Source organism: Lathamus discolor, chromosome 3 (genome assembly GCF_037157495.1).
Source record: "Lathamus discolor isolate bLatDis1 chromosome 3, bLatDis1.hap1, whole genome shotgun sequence".
Taxonomy (NCBI): domain Eukaryota; kingdom Metazoa; phylum Chordata; class Aves; order Psittaciformes; family Psittacidae; genus Lathamus; species Lathamus discolor.
Window position 1 is genome coordinate 11,387,044 of NC_088886.1, and position 20,061 is coordinate 11,407,104.

At 42.3% G+C, this 20,061-nt stretch overlaps 2 protein-coding genes across 8 annotated transcripts in view; one reads left to right on the forward strand and one right to left on the reverse strand.

The window, feature by feature from the left end:
* Nucleotides 1–1,720: 1,720 nt before the first annotated feature.
* Nucleotides 1,721–3,943, reverse strand: TMEM69 (transmembrane protein 69). Of its 5 annotated transcripts, none has more exons than XM_065673467.1 (3): nt 3,880–3,943; nt 3,409–3,471; nt 1,721–2,684 (listed from the first exon to the last, which is right to left on the reverse strand). In XM_065673467.1, the coding sequence occupies exons 2-3, from the start codon at nt 3,451–3,453 to the stop codon at nt 2,031–2,033; spliced, it is 699 nt and encodes a 232-aa protein (XP_065529539.1). In that variant the 5' UTR covers nt 3,454–3,471; nt 3,880–3,943; the 3' UTR covers nt 1,721–2,030. The 5 variants fall into 5 exon arrangements, with proteins under 5 accessions (XP_065529539.1, XP_065529536.1, XP_065529538.1 ...); XM_065673464.1 differs by having other exon boundaries at nt 1,721–2,759; XM_065673466.1 differs by having other exon boundaries at nt 3,409–3,506.
* Nucleotides 3,944–4,515: 572 nt separating this feature from the next.
* GPBP1L1 (GC-rich promoter binding protein 1 like 1) overlaps nt 4,516–20,061 on the forward strand; it is a 33,712-nt gene continuing 18,166 nt past the window's right edge. Inside the window, exons 1-2 of one of the 3 annotated variants that reach the window (XM_065673469.1) lie at nt 4,535–4,623; nt 7,444–7,530. The gene's annotated coding sequence lies outside the window, so the exon portion shown is untranslated. Of the gene's footprint in view, nt 4,624–5,309; nt 5,457–7,443; nt 7,531–20,061 lie in introns of those variants that run through there. The other 2 variants (XM_065673468.1, XM_065673470.1) reach the window with 2 other exon arrangements.

Below are 20,061 nucleotides of genomic sequence, written 5' to 3' on the forward strand. Positions count from 1 at the left end.
CTGACTGTGGAATGCTCTTTAGTAGGTTGGTTTCCTGTTACTGCCACTTTCATGTAATAGGTTCTTTTTTTTTACTGGAAATCCTATTTCCTTGTGGGACACTAGGAGAAGATAGATAGTTTATAGATGTGGACTATTTGAAAGTTGCAAGTAACACAGTAGTAGTAAAATAGACATGTATTTCTCCTCTTAGTATAAAATCACTCAGATTTCTTGGAAGCCTGGCTGCCTTGTCAACCCTGCAGCCTGCTCTAGGATTAAATGACAGATTTTATCTCATAGGCTTTCTTCTTTACTGTCAGGATCCCACATTGAACTATTTGAGGAACATGACTTTAGCTGTATTTTGTTTGGGAACTAGGAGTTCGCTTCTGATCTCTACCCATAAACTTCTTGGATCAGTGGAGCTTAAGGGGGTCTGCTGTTGCATGAAGTCACCTTCTCCATTTTTATAGTTGATTCCATCATGCTTGAATGAAACTTTGAAGTTGGTTATGTTCTCCGATACTCTGCACCTCTTTCCCTGAATTAAGGCAAAGATAGGTCCAAAGAAGAGTACTATCTTAAAAAAACACCATGTCTAAGTAAGAAAGACTAGAAGAACTGTTTTCATTCACAAACAGTTTTACTTCACAAACTCAGTTTTACTTCCTTTATATTCAGAGTGCTGAAATACATCACTGTTTCACACCTGAGATGCTGTTAACATGTAAAAGTTAACATGTTGCAGAAGTTAAGAGGCTCAGGTATATAGCTGCTATTTCAGCAATACCATAAAGAAGATGGCTCTCTTCAAGATAAACAGGTCTTCCTTCAGCACCTGTTCTTTGCAAACAGAATAGATACAAATTTTAAGTGCTTCACTCTGTATACAGCAACAGTATAGAATACTGCATTAAGAAAATGATGAGTATCTAAGTTTGTCCTAAGACTGCGTGTGGATGTCACTTTTCAGGTTTTTTTCTTGCAACTTATACTGTACATAAAAAATACTTAAAAAGTCAACAGTAAACATGCTGACATAAAATTCATAAGTTTCTCGAAATAGATGAGTCTAGAAAAGAAAATCCATGTGCCTTAAGCTTTGTCTTCATCTCCCTAAATGATGTTTTAGGAGACCTAAGTATAAAAAGCGTATGCTTCTGCAGTGTTTTCAGTAATTGGCTCATCATGAAGGGCTTGCAGGCTACAAGTCGACTTCTGCTTGCTCGGAGACAAACAGCTTACCCAGAGAAGCTGTGGCTGACCCATCCCTAGCAGTGTTCAAGGCCAGGTTAGATGGGGCTTTGAGCAACTTGATCAAGTTTGATATTCAAGTTTTGATATTCTATGATTCTATTCTGTAAGTGGAAGGTGTCCCTGCCCATGGCAGGCGGGTGGAACAAGGTGACCTTTAAGGACCCTTCCAACCCAAACCATTCTATGATTCTAGCTGTCCCCAGTCCATTACAGCACCTGGATGACAAGGCGAGTTCTACCCTACCTTGCCCCTGCCAATGGACCTTGCTTATCTTTTCTTGCCTGACTAGCACTTAATCACATAGCCGTTTCAGCACCTTCTCAGTTGAAACAAGAGTTTTGTTCCACAACATAGGAATTGAACATGTGTGTACTTTTGCGTAATTCTCTGCTGCTGCTTTAAACACTAAACTAGAACTTTCACCTCATTACTGTGCATGACTACACAGCTGTTTTCCCCACCACAGAATATTATCACGCATTATAGTTACACCAGATACTTTAATGATTCAGCATAGAGCAATTCATACCCATGTCATTTGAATCTCTATTTTAACCTCAGTAGCATCTCTACTCAAGAGTGATACTTTGTTCTACAAATAAGGACAGACTCATGCCTGCCTTGGAAAACATTGCTATTTACAATCCTTTCCTCCTAAACCAGCTAAGTTGTTTGCTTCATGAATAAGCATCATGATCCCTGCCATCTTACAACTTCCAAGCACAAGTCTTTACTTCTTCTGGAACTCAATCCAAATCCATTACTGGCAGATAAATAGCTCTTTTTCCTATTATTTTGTGCTCCGCCATTCATTCCTGCTGTTACTTTGCTCTATCTCTGAAATAGCCTTTAGTGCTGCAGTAGCTAGCAGTGAGAATACCATCACCAGTGTTCCCACTACCCTCAGTACTTTAAACCATCTAGGATAAGTAGGAAGAAGGGAAATGTCATAATGCAGTGCTATCCCCAAGGCCATGACTAGCATTACTGCACCTTGAGTGACATCTTTAAAGAGCAAGGCTTGACAGGCAAATAGAGGAGGAATGGTACTGTTACCCAGGTTCAGCCAGTCTGGCTTGGCCGGGCTGTTTTCTGGGAGAGCAAACCCCCACCTCATCCCTCCTAGGAAAGAGACTGTCACAGCACCATACATAATCTGAGCAAATGCCAGCTCTGGGTAGTAGGTCCCTTGGATGGCCATTGACAGCGGTATAGAAACAAAAGGAATCAGCCCTCCGAGGCTTAAGTAGAGGGCTGGCTTGGGAGAATCCTTTAGTGATTCCATACTTCGTTTCAAGACACCGGAGGCTTTGGTCTCAGATTCTTTGAGGGTTTTCTTCTTGAAGAATGGGAGAGAGGTGTGAAGACCCTGAAGCTTGGTTGCATATATTGACGCTACGTTGAGGTGTGGAGATCTTGAGAGAGGACACACATCTCTCTGCAGCTGGAGGCCAAGAGAAGAGCAAGTTGTCTTATTCTTTCCATAAAGCAGTAGCCTGGGAGCAGTTAACTTCTGGAGCTGCAAGTATAAAACTCATTCTGAACATCTTACAATGTAGTCTTATGGATCTACACATACCTAAACTACGTACAAAATAATGTACCAAGCAGTTTTCCAAGTCAGGTCCCGTAACAGCTGCCTATCCTCTGGGTTTTGAGGTGGTTCTAACTTCACTAATTATGCTAACTGATACATCTTTCACAAGCTAGCTGATGAAGAGTAATTAGGCTCTTCATAGTGAGTAAGCAAACCTAACTCACTACAAGAGGTTTGTGTATCGACCTATACTCCCACCCACACATGCATTCTTTAGCCATTTTTATATTACATTCTACTCTAAAAAGGAATGAATGATTACAGAAGTAGGATAAGGTCACCCCAGAAACTGGTTACTATCTCCTTGCTATTCTACTGAAAAGAGAGAGGAAAAAGACCTTTAAACTATAAAATAAATATCTTAGTTTTGGCTCAGAGCTGCTGCACAAACTAGGAAATCTCTCAGAAAGGCTCAGTGACAAATCAACATGGGGCTACCCCAACTCATAATTTACTTTGGTTTTTCCCAGTGTTCTGGCCATACCTTTTGCTATTTTAATTAAAAATAAAAAAAAAAACAAACCCAAAACCAAACCAAACAGGAAAAAAACAGAAATCCTCAGAAACTTACTTTGAAAGGTGTGTGGAAGCAGCAGCGTTGTATGAGAGGAAACATGTTTGCTTTATCAAGGCCCTAAAACAGAAAACTTCAGGACAGGTGCTCTGAAACTGATGAATAGCTGAGTTAGTTTTACGCCTCAAGTTAAGTCACAGTCTAGACTTGTTTAACAGATGCAAGACGCACGGCTGTATATTTGAAGATAAGTACTGTATGTGCTCAACCCTTACGTGCCCACTACAGGATATTTAGCTTCAGGTAGCTCTATAAACTAAAATCCTAAAGTTGGAGTAACTGTCACAAGAGCAATTTCTAGTTCAAAATCTGGAAGCGGAGATGGCTCCCGTTTAGGCTCCTCTCCTGACGGGACAAATGGCTGCACGCAGCTGACAGACGGCCAACTCCTCCCACGCGGGAAAAACCCCATCCTTAACCTCTAACGAGGGGAAGCTTCACCTGCCCGCAGGGGGCTGCAGGACTGACCGGGCAAAGCGAGCAGCTCACCGCCGGACTTCACTTCCCGGTTGGCAGAAGCGGGCTGCAGCGGGCCGGGCACCGGCTGTGACCACGGCGGCACCCACCGCCTCCCGCCCGCGGCCTCCTCGGCCAGCGCTGCCCCTCGCCGCGGCGGCTTCCGCTGCCCCCGGAGGCGCTCTGGTAGGGGCCCGGCGCACAGCGGTGAAAGTCCGGGCGGGAACAGGCGAGGCCCGTATTGTTCCGCCGGACCGGGGAAAGGGGCCGGCGACAGCAGCGCGCTCCTTCCAGCGCCGCCGAGCCCCGAGGGTTGCGGCGGGGTTGGCCGAGGGGCGAGAAGGGTCCCGGCGTAGCTACGGGGTGGCCGCGCCTGCTTGTCAGGCTTCGGAACTCACGCAAAAACGACTACAACTCCCAGCGTGCCCCGCGGCACAGCGGCAGGCCGATTTCGCGGCGGGTGTGGCGCAAGGCCTTCTGGGACATGTAGTCTCCGGTAGGATCCTGCGGGCCACGAGGCCTCGTGTGCGCCGCCGCTCGGAGCGGTAGGGCGGGGGTGGGGAGCGCTCCGCGTGGCCGCAGGGGGAGCCGGGGAGGAGGCGTGGGGGCGTGTCCCTTCCGCCTCCTCGGCCCCGCCCCGCGAGAGCGCAAGCCCCGCCCCCTCCGGCCCCCGGCCGGGCAGGGCCGGGCAGCCATTTTGGGCAGAGCTTTGTTATGGTTCTGGGGCCGCAGGAGGCAGCGAGAGGGGCCTGGCCGGTGAGTGCGGCTCCCACACCCCTCCTTCCGCCTCCCCGCCGCGCCTCCCCATCGGCGGCCACCCCGGGACCCCTCCCGTCCCCTCCCGTCTGCTGTGCGGCTTCGGAACGGCCCGGGATCGGCCTCCCGCCAGGCCGGGACCCCGCTGGCTGTTGGCGGCGGGCGGTGCGGCCGCCGTTGGGGGGGGGCAGAAGGGGAATCCCTCCGCTCTCGGCCCGGCGCGCTCCCATCCTCGCGTCCTTCTGCGGCCCCGGGGGGAGCCCAGTCCCGAACGCGGCGGCGGGGGGCTCCCTGCGGGGCAGGGCCGCCGGGCCGGGGGAGGGCGGTTGGGGCCGAGGCTCTGTCGTTTATTGTTTCCTGCTTAGCCGGAAAGTTGGGAGCGCTGGACACGGCCTGGGCGCTGCCGCGGCCCTGCTGGCTCTCGCCCGGAGTTTAGCCTTGTCCTGTCATCGAGCTGGCCGGTCGGTGGCGGGGGAGGAGGAGGGGAGGTGGCGGAAGGACGGGCCGGAACGCCGCGTTTCGTCGGGGCGGCGGGGTGAAGTCCCCGGAGGGCGGCTGGGGAGGGGGGGGGGGGCCGGGCCGGGGCTTCCTGCGCGGCGGCCCCGGGGCGGGCGGAGCGTTCGCGGGTGAGGCGCCGGGGCTGTTTTGATTGCGAGCTGGAAGCGAAAGCGGAGGGTCCGCGCTGGCTCGGGCCGTTCCCCTCCGGCTCTGCGGGGTTCACGGCCGCGCTTTCCGGCAGGAGCCGAGCGGTGACACGTGTGCTGCGGGCAGCCGAGCCCCTGCAGCCGCGCTCGGCCGGGGCCAAGGCAAACGGCGACCGGGAAACTTGTCAGGTGCCGCTCGTTATCTGTGCACAGCAAAGCAGCGCTTGGCGTGAGCGTGAGGTGGCTTTTTCTTTCTCCGTGAAAGTTATTTCTGTGCGTTCGGTGTGGTTTGCGTCGTGTTGGCCTACGGTTTTGCGTGCGGCTGTGGCTGGGCTGGATCAGGACCGCTGTGTTCACACCTAGCATTGCAAAGATGCGTTTAAGACTTTGAATTCACTTCGGGTTAGTAATAAGCTGTTTTGGAACGATTTTAGAGCGCTTAGTGGGCGTCTTCACAACTTACAAGTTTTTAAACAGCCTTAGAGGAGCAGTCGCTATTTAAATCGTTGTAAGTAATGGTGGAATCGTGTCAGAGCGTTGCTTAAAAATGTAAAATGATTATTAACATGACCAGGTAAGTCGGCCTTGCTTTCCCTGCCCCCGAGGTCGGAGTGACACGAGTGTTAGTAGTATTGATATACTCTGAAACGTTGCAAGCAAATGAGTGGAGTATGAAAACAGCAAGAGGGGGGTATGGAGACAAGAAAACAGGTAATTGCAAAGACATCAACGTTGAGTTTGCTGTGGAGTTGACGTTGCTTCTATAAAAATGTTAGGTGGTTATGAAAAAAGCTTATGCAAATGTTACTTTGTGAATGGATATGGCTGGTATTTCAGTGAAAAGGTTCCTCGTGCTCATCCATGTGGAGACCTGTATTTTGAACTTCCAGTCTCTGGTTTGGGAAGGAAATAGGTATAGAGGAGTAGCAGGAGGAAATAAAATCACCAGGTTTAAGTGCAGGCTTTACTATCACGTTTTTTCTGATAGTTTCTAGAGAAACGTACCTTAAGAGCTTGTTTCAAGTTTTGTATTTCGAACAGAAAACTTTCAGGTGGTACTTCCCTCTTCGGGTTTGTTTTTTCCTTCGTGGCTTTTTTTTGCTTCTTACTTGTAGCGAAGTGCAGCCTCTGTGTTTTGTATTCATGTCTGGGTTGTAGCTGAATCCTGTATGATACAGAAGTTTCCATTGCAGATATACTAGGACTTAAAGTGAAAATATGCAAGGAACAGATGCATTTTAAAAAGAAGTCCTGTTTTTTCTGCTGATGTCTCAGAGGTAGGATTAGCCGAATGCAGATGCGATATGTAACAAATCGAGTGAAAGTGCCCACTTTGATTGTTATGAAAAATACTTTACTTTGAGAACGTTTTGCAGGGTATGTGTACCTTGTCTCAGATGTGGCTGCTTTGTCCATGGTGTCACCGCCTCTTGACATTCCTGTTTGAAATTAGGAGATTAAGTCACGACGGAAAAATAATCTTTGCTAGCATTTTCACGAAATGCAAAAAAGTATTTCAAGAATTGTGGGCTACTTGTTTTTAATACAGAAAAATACTGTGGTTGGATCCGTGAATTTCTTCAAGAGTGTGGGTGTCAGATAACATAGTTCTTGGCTTTACCCAGGTGATCAAAAACTATTGGCTCAAGAACTAAAAGTTGCTTTTAATTTGATTTCAGTGTTGCAAGATGTTTGAAGTTAGTTGTGTAGCTGCTGAATTGACATAGTTGTGAAGTGCACTTCAGAGTGTGCTTTATTCATCTGTATGAACAGATTGGAAAAGGGCTGTGACTGTTCAGTAGAGCTAAAACATAAAGCACCTCTCTTCAGTAAAGTGCTGGCTGCTCTTGCATGGATGCAGCTTTTTCTTAGGGCTTTATGAAAACACAGCCACAGGACAGTTGCTCTAAGTTGTACAGGGAAAGGTCATATTTACTGAGTTTTGCAGTTGGTGGGGTAGTATGTGTACTGGGAAGTTTGTCTGGGATTTTTGAGTTTATGTTAATGTATTTGTAGAGGCAGGAGGGGTTTAGATTTTCTTCTGCTAGTTTTTTGTTCTAGTCGTCTAAGCAGACATTTTACTGCCAATTACATAGTGACCAGGATACGAAGTAAATCGTATGTGGCCTTTGTTTCAGTAAGAGTCACTGAAGTGTGTGTTCTCTTTACTTGTCAGATTTGATGAAAACCAGTGAAGTTGGCAGAAACATGGTCCTGCTTAGAATACTTCACGAATGCCAGGATGTTGTTTAACTTGTGTTCTGTAAGTTAATATGTTCCTGTGAAAATGTGCCAAACTTTAATGAGTTACTGTATGGTCAGAAGATAAATTTATATTTTTGGGAGGGGATTTAGGAGGAGATTGATAGTGGCCAAGTATCCACCTCCCCATACGTGTATGTACAAACACTCTGCAGACCTAAAATTCTAGGTTAGTGAAGGCCATTAACATGACAGTAAGTGGGAAGGGAAGCACATTGGTTAAATTAATCATACATATTAGCGATCAGGCTGTACCATTGCAAACTGGAATTTCTTGATTAAAATCTGCTCGACTATTGCAGCTCCTGCCTTCTTTAGCTGCCCTTCCAAAACATCAGAAGAAGAATTTTAACACTTCATGCTTTTCAGACTTCCTGTAAATAAAACAGCAGAAAGGCTTTACAAACTGTTGTTTGCAGTTCCGTGAAATGACTAAGCTGAAATAGTTCCACTTCCAAGGTCTGCCTTAACAAAAATCCTTTGAACCAGTGTATCCAAACAATATCTTCAGGTTTTCTGCAATAAAAGATGCTCAGAAACAAATATTTTGCAGAGTATGACCTTGTGCCTCAGGGACTGTTGTACACAAGAGAGTTCACTGAGAGCTACTGAAGTTCCAGGATTTACAGTCATTCTAGCAAAAATGCCAATGTCTTTTTTGTTTTCTGTTTTGTTTTTTTCCTCTCCTTGAATTTTGTTATCACTTCAGTGTTTTTATAGTGTTATCTTCCACCCTGGAAGGAGTGTCATAGCTTCATAGCGTGATGTCGGTGGCTGTTAATAAGCACAGGTGGGGGAGGGTGGTGGTGGCATGTAATGTTGTCTAAATGCATGTCCCTGGTTTTAGGAACCCCCCTTTTCCAATACAGGAAAAAATGTAGAATTTTAATTTTATTTCCTTTGGAGCACTTTTATTTCAGTGTCTGTTCTAGGTTCAGGTAAATGTAAGTGTAAGGGTGAATGGTGGTATGGCCAAGAACGACTGGCAGCAGGGATGGGGGTTTAGTGTGGCACGGTCTGCTCTCCTGGGTATCTCTGTGACCCTCATAGCATAGTTGCAACATGCAGAGCATGTGGCAATGATCATCACTCTCTTGGAATTTGTCATCATCAGTTTGTGACGAACAATTAACTTGTAAATAAAGGACTGAGTCTGCCATGGAGGTGCATGGTATTACTCTGGGCGCGTAAAGTATTAGTATTCACAGAGTTGCTGGTGGATTTGTACAGTAAAGATTCCTATAGGTCTCCAGCCTTTCAGCAGAAAGGAGTATTTTGCCATTGTGTTCCAATGTGTCATGCATCATTAAGGAATTAATCAGGATCCAAGTGAGGTGGTCTAAAAAGACCTTTGATGCTAATCTTAAAAAACTCAGCAAGGAAGCTCACTCACCCTGAAAATGTTAAATATGTTGCGAGCTTTTACTGTTAGTTTGGGCAAACTGTCTTTTCATTTACTTTGAACTCTAGTTAAAGCAGAGAAACAGGTTAATAATGACTTTAATGTCTTCAGGTTGGCTAGGCCTTATGGAATCTATCCTACAGTATTTAGGGAACTGACAGCCCATGGGAGCAGGAAAAGCTCCAGAATACTGAAGAGTTGAGGAGTGCTTCCCCTCATAACATCCAGCAAAAGGCAGGACTTAGATAGGTTCAAAGGAAGAGTGTTCACATCAGGGAGCTTGTCCTGGGTCACATACTGTTCTGTGTTTTCACTTCTCTATGGTGAAATAATACTGAACGCATAGATGATATGATCCTGACAAATTCAAGAAATGGCCTGAAATCAATAGCATTGATTTTAGCCATTTTGGTGTAGATGGGTTCAAATTACTGTGCTTAGGAATATTGCATTATGTGGACAAGTAACAGCTGACTACGCAGCAGTTCTGTGGGAGAGTATAGACGGGTTGTAGTGGTTCCTAAATTGTCATGAGTCAGCAGCATCACTGTCATGAAGATTTCATTTGTCATACTGGAACGTATAAGAGCATTGTAAATAAGGTATAAAGCAGTTTACCCATTCTGCTGAGGAGTGTTAGGTCTTCAGCTGAAAGCATCTCGTTCAGTTTGTGATACCATCATACTCTGGGAAACTTATGGCTGGGTAACAAGATCTGTGAAGAAGATAACTAAGTCTGTAAAAGAAATCCTGAGGATTGGGGGGGAGGGAATGTTTAACTCAGGAATGGCTTTATACAACTTGTATTTCATCAGACATCAGCTGGTGATCTACAAAGCAGCTTAAAAAAGTTACCTGTGGGTATAACTGGGAGCCGGCTCTGACATCCTGTCACAGCCTGCAAGCTGTCATGCTTGGTAGGTGGGTCACATCAGCTTTTTCATCATCAGTGCTTTGAACTTAAACGTTTGTAGCTTCAGCAGTAAGATTGGAGTGGTGGTGGTGGGTGTTTGGGTTTTTTTTTTTTTTAAACAGACTATATTTGATCCCAGAATATGTTGTTATCTACTGTTTCTGCTGGAATACAGGGTGGTCTAAGAGGCTTACCCCATGACCTCCCCCTGCTGACATTGCCTTTCAGGCAGGGAATACTGAAGTATTGGTCTGGAGAAAAGATGTCTCAAAAGGTATCTGCAAAGAGAGGTTAGTCAGCTTGCCATATGTATCATGAATAAAATAAGTTATGGGTTGAAACTGCAGAGTGTATTTAGGTTAGCCATTAGGTACAGGGACAGGCTTTCAAGCTGTAAGAATAACCAAAACAGATTGTAGAGATACGCTGGAGAATGTGGTATGCTAATAATCTCTTTCGATTTACAGCTCCCCCAAAAATATTCCAGTGGAGGTATGAATAGCTGCATAATGAATTCCAGTCTGCTGATAACAAACTCATTTTTCTGATACTTTTTGAGACATCTTTGTGTTAATGTTTGGGCTGCTGCAGCCTGAAGATCACTACAAGTTGGTGGAGGAGGGCATTACTTAGTTTGTTTTCAAAGAGATCTGATGGGTAAGGGTAGAACTGAAGTGTGTTAAATCTCAGGAGGAGATAAACTATGCAACCTTGAAGATTTCACCCATAATGTTTTCCTAGTATTCCCTAGTTTATTGTAGGACGTAGGAGAGGAGGATGATGTCGTTTAACTCTTAGCCTGTACAGTAAGATCTCTAAGAGTTTCACAGACAAGATCACAGAGGAAGTTCCAGCAAGACACTATGAGCATCCAATAAGAATATACCTGCCAGCTGCAGCAAGTCATCAGATCACAGGATTAGGGATCACTTACTCCCTTTTTATTTGGTTTTTAAGCCAAGACCGAACAAGTGTAATATTTATTATTTGTGCAGTTTATTTTATGTTTATAAGACATGTTTAAAACTGAATTGTCTTGCGTGACTTTTCTGCACTGATGTTTGATAATACTTTATCAATTAGAGAAAGTGCTGAAAATGTTAAGCTAGTGGAGTGAAAACATAGCAGACAATGGAAACTTTGCAAACTAACACAGGTGTTGTACACATGCTGAAAAGTGCTGAGTGAACATGTCTTTGTCGTGTCCTAGTCACAGACAAATTAATGTGGAGTTTGTTCATATTGTCCTGGTCTTGAGGTAAAATGGATTGGAAATAATCCAAGTGGAGGGAGGGGCAGAGAGGGTATGCTCAGTCCCCCAGTCTTAGCCTGTTGTTTTGTGTGGGAATTACCTACAACTGGAATGAACTGCCCTTCCCAGTTTGTAGGACTGGTCTTGTAGGGCTGCGGTGGTGGTATCAAGGGGAAGAATTACTGTAATACTGTTTAGGAGAATGGTCTCTTTATTGCTTAGTGTCTGTCTATGTTGAATTCGTTGACTCTCCTCTTTGCAAGTGACAGGCCTTCTCTTATCCTTCATCTGGAATGCAGATCTGTACTTCCCTGTGCTTGATTTATAGTCTCTTGCCTCAACACAAATATTTGATAAATAGTCTGTAGCATTTGATGCTCTTTTCCAAAGGAAATATGTTTTTCTCAGCTCCAAATGGAATAAATTTAAATGTAAATGTGCTTATAGTAGTGATAGTAACCCTTGTAAAGTACTGGCTTATAGAATACCCTTAGTGGGAAACACCCATCCCATAGTTTGGGGTTTTTTTTGAGGTACTGGAGAACTACTTACTTCACTTCTCTTTAGGCTCTGTCTGCACCTCCGGAAGACAGGTAGGCAGGAGGTATGTAGTATGCAGCAGGGATAAACCAGTAATTACATATTTGCAATTCTTTCCTTATGATGGGGAGCATTATCCTGGCATACGTTACTGAGCAGAAGTGACTTGGTTCGTTAATGCTTTGGGCAGACCATACAGATAGGCTTTTCATTGCTATTTCACTCATTCTGTCCTGAGGTTTTGGGGATGATAGTGGTACCTTTAAAGGCAGCCATGACAAGGTGTTGTGCTTTGGAAGGTTCAGAGCAGAACAGCCTTAGCTTGACTTCAGATACTTTCAAAAGGTCTGTAGATCAAAGTGCATTACAAATTTGATGTTTGATTTTGTTCCCTTCAAGACCTAAAAAGACCTTTGGATTTGATTAAAATTAGCAGAATACCTTCTCCAGATTTAAAATACTTTATTTAATAAAATGCTAAAGCTGGTTGAAAGTTCAGAACATTGTTCACATTTAAAGCCTAATACTTTTTAAAATGTGTTTCTTTGTTTTGTATCAGTAATGTCAATAGATACACTTGTTTAATAGAGGTGTGTACGATCCCTGGAACCTTAGTCCCTGCAGTAGGCAGAGCAGTGAGCAGATTTTAATATTTCAGGTAAATACTGCAGTTCCCTAACATAAACAGTATTTAAGACTGTTAAAGGGACAGTGGAGGCAAGTGGAATTTTAAGTGGCATAGGAGAGAGGCATAAAGGATGACAATGACTGTAGAGCATAAAATAGCCAGGAATAATTATTGGTAGGCATAATAGCTAGGAAGTCTGTAGTGTCCCCATTCTGTGCTTACAAGGAATTGAGTCTTTTAAGTTTTACATATTTAAAATGGTCCTATTTTAGTACTCAGAGTAAACTCAAAACCTACTGGAACGGTTCAGTTGCAGTGTATCACACTGGCTGAGGGTCAGAGCCTTATCATCTTACACAGGCTTCTGCACAGGTTCCCCAGATGCTGCCTTTTCCAAAATGTACTTTGGGCTTTTGTGTTAAATACAGCTTGCTTCCAAAGGCAAGCTTGCTGCTTTGGGTTCTGTGGTCCCCTCAATGCACCCGATACTGTTGACCCAGTACTGATGTAGTGGTGGCCTTGCTGGCAAACACTTGGATCAGCTGGGGCTGGAAGGGCAGGAATCAGTCAGTCAGTAGTATTGCTTAAAATGATGTTTTTGTCAGTGGTGTTTTCCCATTCAGTGAAGTCTTTCCTACATTGCAGTCCTGGAAGACACTTTCCTCTGTGATTTGGTTATGTGACTCTCGTATGCCGTTGTATCTTTGATTGCTGTTAAGAAAAATACTGTCTCTTTACCCACTGCTTTCTAGCTCTCAGTGTGTATTCACAAGACTGGGCTTTGCAACCTACATGGCTGTGTGCATGTATTTGTTCCAGAAATTTTGAAGGAGGTAAGATTTGGTCAGTGTGACCTTAGAGAAGTGGAAAATAAGTAGGTAAATGGCAAGGTTGTTTGTGAAGGAGTGTTCTGCGAGACGCTAGAGAAAATGGGTTTAGGGTGTAGACATGCCTTTCTTATGTATATGGTCCTTTCTTAACTTATTTTCAGTTTATTCAAGTTAGTCATCTGGTTTGCAGAAGTGGTCAGATACATAACAGTTAATATGAATTTCCCCACCCCCAGCCTGGAAAAACTTTTGTATGGACAAGCTGCTGGCACGTTTTCATCTTGGAATATATAGATTTGTGGTGTTGTTTCTAGAACACAAAACAGTTTTGATGATTCTGCAAGACAGATTTGTTTGCTTTAAACTTGAAAAACAAGGTGTTAATCTGTCAGTAATAGCTGGTTTTCACAAGAACTTTTAATATCTGTATCTGGGGAGATTTTGGTTTGGTACATGATTAACATTTTAATCCATCATTTAGTGTTTTAATGGGTTCATGTTTCCAGAACGTTAGAAAAACTGATGTGAGTGATGCTTTGCATTTTTATCTGCACATACAATTTAAACAATATTTTCTGCAGCATTTTTAACTGGTAAAAGTGTCCTTTTTATTCCAGTAACCCTTTTGGGGGTCTGGCTGTGTGATATAGTGGAAAGTAACAAATAATGACGGCAGATCTATGTGGTAGTTATTCTGGTGCACAATACCTCAGGTGTGTGAGCACTACCAGTTGTACGTGCCGTTCTGGAACAGCTACATTTGTCCTCTCAAAAGGTAGCCCTATTTCAATGTAGACAGGCTGAAGGTGTGTCTAGACAACTGTACTAATGGAAGCTGAAAGCAAAATAAAAGTAAGTTTGTTTTGTAAGATACTTTATGTAGGTGAACTGCAAATAAATGATCTCAACTTGAGACGATGTAGCTTACCAGTTATGACAGCTATTAAGCTAGTAAAGCTGCACTTGTGTCTTTTATAGTAGGGCCTAATAATGCATTCAAGGTTAAAGCAGGGTTTATAATTACATTGTTTTAACAGGACTGTGCACCCAAATATGATTATCTTATTCAATAAAATGTTTCTAATAATAGTAAGGCCAAGCAGCCTTCTGCTTTTTTGGAAAACAGGATAATGAGATTTCATGTGTGGCTTTTTGCTGTCCTTAAGGAAATCAGTAGTGTGCCTTTGACTCTTCCTAGGTTGTGCTCCGGGCTGTGACTCCCTATTTCTGTGAATGTGTTGGATGAATCAAAAGTTGTGAGAAAAATATCATATTTTAGTAAATATGTATGGTGTTAATTCTTTATCATAAACTAACGTACACCTATTAAATGGCAACTCTATCTACTCTGAAGAGTAGCTAAGTGAAAAGGTCTGTTGTGTATGTTTAGGCATATCTGCTTGATTAAATAACTTTAGAAGAGCTGCACAGAAAGAAAACTGATGAGGGAAGTAAATTCTGTTCTGCCTTATGCATCCATTAAATTGTTCACTAATTTTTCTGAATGCTTTTGCAACCCAGCTGACATCTGATCTTTAGGAATATTATTGAAATCCCAGCTAGAAAAACAAATCTTTTTTTTTTTTTTTTTTGAGTAAACATGTTCTATTCAGAGTAATACATAGAAATGCAGCGAAGTGAACTGAAATAGTGGCAGGGATAGACAGATGTTGTCCTCGTGACCTTTTATAGCTGCTGTTATCTGGATTGATAAATGTATAATGAAGGGTACAAGTTTACTTTTTTGATGGTTTTCTGCTAGAGCTTCCGCATCTTTGTGATTTGCTGTTGCAGGGGAGGAGACATGGAACTAGCAGCTATAATTAATAGGATTCTAGGTAGACAGCAGGATTGAAGGGACCTGAGGAGGCTTGCAGGGTACGGTGAAGCAGAAAAAGCATGCAGTAAAACCTGACTGGTTCAGAAATGTGCACTGCAGTATGTAATGTGAGCAAAGGTTAGAAGCACTGGTTCCAGGTATTCCCTGAGAGCTGGTGTGCTGGAACAGCACAGTGTGGCAGGCGATCTTGTAACTCGGGGCCGATTTTGCTTCCTATCAGGGTTTTCCGGTTTGTAGACCAAGGCAGAAGATGGAAGAGGAGGTAATAGGAAAAATGTACTGCTTATAAGGCTCGTCTCTGTGCTTTCTTAGGACTTTTGAGTTATCTTTATGTGTTCCCAGTGATTCATTTCATAGCCCAGTGCTTTTGATGAGCTTGTCTCTGATCACATTTTGATCAGCATATACCTACTATAGTATAAGTATTCAATACATATATATTGAATGCCTCCTTGGTTCCCAGTGCCAGGCACATCTGGATGCCTCAACTTGAGAATCCAGGCTTTAGAAACTCATGGTTTAGAGTGGAAATGAAAGTTAACAGAAAGATTAAAACAACTGAGCAACTATATTCAACTGCAACACAGCCAGAACTCTTTATGAATGGTGTATGGGAGAATGGGGATTTCTTTTTCTTGGACTACATATGTTTCCTTACTGTGGTCTATGTCTCTTCTTTAAATTTAATCTGATTGTATGTTCCTATCCATTCTAATGTCAGTTTCTAATGTTTGTTTAGATGAATACACAATGAAATCTGGTAATATAAAAGATTACCTGCCAATTTTAACTTGTTTGTCTCTGTGGTAAGTATCACTTCTTGCATGTTGAATGGCATGGTGAGGGATATTGGGATACGAAACTTAAGCACTTGCCAAGGGGAAAAAAGTACTTTTGTAACAACAAAAACTTACAAAAAAGAGGTTGATTTGAATGAAATAAGTTAAAACATTTTTAATACAACATGGAAAACTTGATAATTGAAATAATTTTCTTTAAAGGTTAATTAGAACTGTTAGCAAGTGGAACCCAAGTGCCAAGACAGAGTTTTAACTTTTTACATGCTTATTACTCTCTAAAGACTTCTTAATTTTGATCAGTGAAAGAATGTTTTGGGGGTAGTGTCAGATAACCTTCTTTTCTTCACCAAAGCTCATTAATGCAGATTTCATTGTTCTGAAAGGAGGTATCTGAAAGGATGCCTTCATAGAGCATCTCATTTCATGATACTAGTATTATTTTCTCTTTTTCTGAATTATATTTCCAGAAATAATTCAAACTTGAATCCATTTAAAAGGAGAGAGAAAATGAATTAAATTTGCATTGACAAGCACTTTCATTTGCCTTTTTTTCCTGGAATCGGGAGTGGCTACTGGAGATGATCTTTGTCCTTGCTGTTTTCCATAACGAAGCAGAGACCAGTTTGACTGAACTGTAAATGCAACGTGAGAAGAATTGGGAACTTTGCCTTCAGGGAATGCATGAGTATATTTGCACACACGTGTTTATGTGTGTGACCAGAGAAAAGCAGACACCCATCTGTATTTTGAGGAATCTCTTTGCTCTATTCATTATTGAGTAGTTGGCAAAGGCCATTTTGTTTCTGTGTAGTAATAACAAAACAAACAAGAAACTATGTTAAATATTAAGAAGCAAGGTTAAAAATTGCACAATTTTAGCACTGTATAAATTGGTCATTCTCCCAAATCTTAAACACTTTATGCAGATTTGGTGATGTTATATCTAAAACATACTGTAAAGACTCGTAAGGATGGTTCAGAAAGCTTCCACAAAATAGTCTGATTTAGGCTTGCAGAGGGATGACTCAATGAGTACATATATCATGTATACAATCATGAGTATTGTAAAAACAAAATGAGTAGAATGTTGTTGGGCACAAGAAAACATTTGATTGAATTGAGGCTGACATTTTTATAACCACAAATTGACTTTTACACAAAGCACAAGTAAACTGTGCCCCCTCTCATTTGGGATGCAAAAATGTATGAATTGTAGAATCATAGAATAGTTAGGGTTGGAAAGGACCTTAAGATCATCTAGTTCCAACTCCCCTGCATGTTTCTAAATACAAAACAATTGAACAGATTTATGTAGAAGCACTGACTGCTAATAAACAGTCATACAGACTCTGGCTTAAAAGTCTAAGAAAGTATCCTGGCAGCCCCAATACTGTTCACTTTTGTTCACGCACTTTCTGTTTTTCTTAAGAACTTGCTGTAGGTTGCTGTCAGAGAAGGTAATTGAGAGACTTTGACTCCTGCCCATTATGATTTTGTGATATTACTGTCATCAGGAGTATGGTAGGTTATGAAAGTGGTCTTAGGTAGGTTGAAGGTGTCGTGCTGGGCAGGATTCAGAGTGTGTTTGTGAGGAGGCTGTGAAGTTGAGCATGTGGGCTAAGCCTGGATTCTGAAGTGTTTCAATAGCAGTATAATTTCAATGTTTCACGTAACAGAAGAAAATACTGCATTTTAATGTCACATACCTTGTTCTTTTTGGGATAGTATGTGCACAGGAAGGCTGAAGAGCAGTATATATGCCTACTGAAATATGGAGACTACAGGCTGCGTTGGCATATAGCCTTTAGTACCTTGCTCATGCCAGGAAACACAGCTTTGAAAGGGCTCAAGACATAAGTCTACTTTGAGTCTACTAGCTGAAGTCTGCCTTCTGTACACTACCTGAGGATAAGTGTGTGGATATTAATTTAGGTATCTTGCTTTAATTTACTGCAACCTCAGTGCAGAGCCTCTCAGCAGCTGTGACACCCACAGGTGAGATTGTTTCAGAATAAAGGTTATAGAAGTATCAAAATACGTGCTTAGAAGATTTGAGTTGATGTGGAGGTCGTTTCTTTAGCAAGTGTAAAGTTTTCTGATCAGCAGTGCCTAATTCATGCTAACTGTGCAAGCATGTTATTTGCAAGACTTGGACATTAGTCCAAAATACCATGTCTGGAAACCGCACTGGACTGTTTACATGCATGTTAGACGCTGCTCCTTGATGAACTATCCTGGTCACTGATACTAGCAGTGATATCCAAATAGCAAGTTAAGAGACCTGAATCTTCTGCAATATCTTTTCTAAATTGATGGTTGGAGTTTTGCAAAGAGTTTCATCTGGGTTTTGATTGTGCTGAAATAGAAGATGATGTCTTGCCGCATCACATGTTTTGCAAACCTTTTCCAAAGATATTGAGAACCTTTTTGTGAAGAGGAACCTGAGTATTACATTTTTGTGATGGTTTTGTTTGTGCATTGTACTCAGATCTAGTTCCTCTTTCAGAACAGTAATTCTCTGACATTCATTTATTTAGATACCCTTAAATCCAGAGAACAGTTCTGTGTGTGCTTGGCTCTGTTTAGGTCCATTTTTCACATCACTTTGAATTGTTCTTACGGTTCATTAAATCTACTTCTTAAATTATATGAATTCTGACAATAGTTTGACATGGCTTAATTGCTATACAGTTTGTTCTAAAAAGCATATTTATTCAGAAGGTAATGAATCTCGTTTAAATATGGTCAACTGCATTGACTTTTTCCCAGTTTCGTCTTCTACTTATCACTCAGACATTTGGTAGCAGCCTAAGACTGCCATATCTGAAGGAGTTGTGTGCCTGTGCTAAGTTTAGTGTGATGGGAAGACTGTTCTGTCTGCAGCAGATCACAAAACCATAGAATACCAGATTGGTATGGGACCTCAAGTACCATCTGGTCCAACCCTTCCTATTAAAAGCACAGTCTAGAAAAGATGGCCCAATACCTTGTCAAGCTGAATCTTAGAAGTATCCAACGCTGGGGGGTCAACCTCTTCTCTGGGGAGATTATTCCAAATGGCTGATGGTTCTCATTGTGAAAAATTTTCCTTTTGTGTCCAGCTGGGATCTCCCTGAGAGTAACTTGAACCATTACACCTCATCTTTTCCATGTAACTCCTAGTAAGAAGAGTCTCCATCATCTTTGTAGCCATGCAGTGGTAAGGTCTCTCCTAAGCTGCCTTTCCTTATAGGCTGGATGTTCCAGTATGTCCCTATTCACACTGAAAAATTACCCTTTCGTATAAAAACAGGCCTTGATAAATTGGTGCTTTTGTTGTTTGCAGTGTGTGATGCTTACAAGCTTGTAGTAGGGGATGCTAAGAAAGTTCCCAGGTCAGTATTGTGTATGGCCATGTCCACTCTGGTTTTGCCTCATCTTGGCTGGTAGTTTATAGGGGTTGTAGGGTGACTTGTTGTTGCTCTGTATCTAGAAATGTTGTCATGGCTTACAGCTTCTGTGCAAAATTGCTTCCCTCCTTCTAAAATCCACTACACAATAACATCTAGTTTCAGAAAGAAGAAGAATATGTGAAAATTAAGGGGTTTATTAAAGGGAATGACCCAGAGGATGAAAAGGTGGTGATTCGTTTACTGTTCTTTATGTGTATTTATATTGAGCCTCAATCAAAACAGTCTTAAAAAAAGAATGGCATTACCAAAACTGATCAAAGAATGGAAACATACCCAAGCAAGGAAAACAAACTCTGGTAAGTCAAATATAAAGACATAATAAGGCACGCCTAAAGGGACCCTGAGAAGCCGCTGATGGCATCAAAACAGTAATGTAACTTTTCCGGTGTTTCAGGAGTAAATCTGGTGTTTTCAGGAGTTTGCTTCTGGTTATGGAAGATGATTCAAGGAAAAACAGGCTGTAGCAGAAAAGCTTTATCTTTTTTTCTGTTGCTTAGTATTTTCTGTGGAGGAGTTAATGGCATACTGGATGATTACTGTCATGAGCCTCTTGGGAGGGGAGTCTTGGCTGTATTGGAGCAGGTGAGGAATGGTGTGGGCACATAAAGATAAGGCACGTGGAATGGCCAAGCCTACCTGTGGCCTAGAGTATTATTAGTATTTTAGCAGCAGGTTTTTAAATTGCTACAAAGTGTGAAATTCCTTTCATCAGCTGCATGCAGTTCCTCTGCTCTTCCCGTTATTCTGATTCAGCTTGTCTGATTACCCTTTTTATAAACCAAGTCTAGGAAGTGATCATTTAAAAGCAAAAATGCCTTTTTCAGGGCCCTTTTTTTTTTTTTTTAGTTAGATTATTTCAGGTTTTGCTCAAAGAT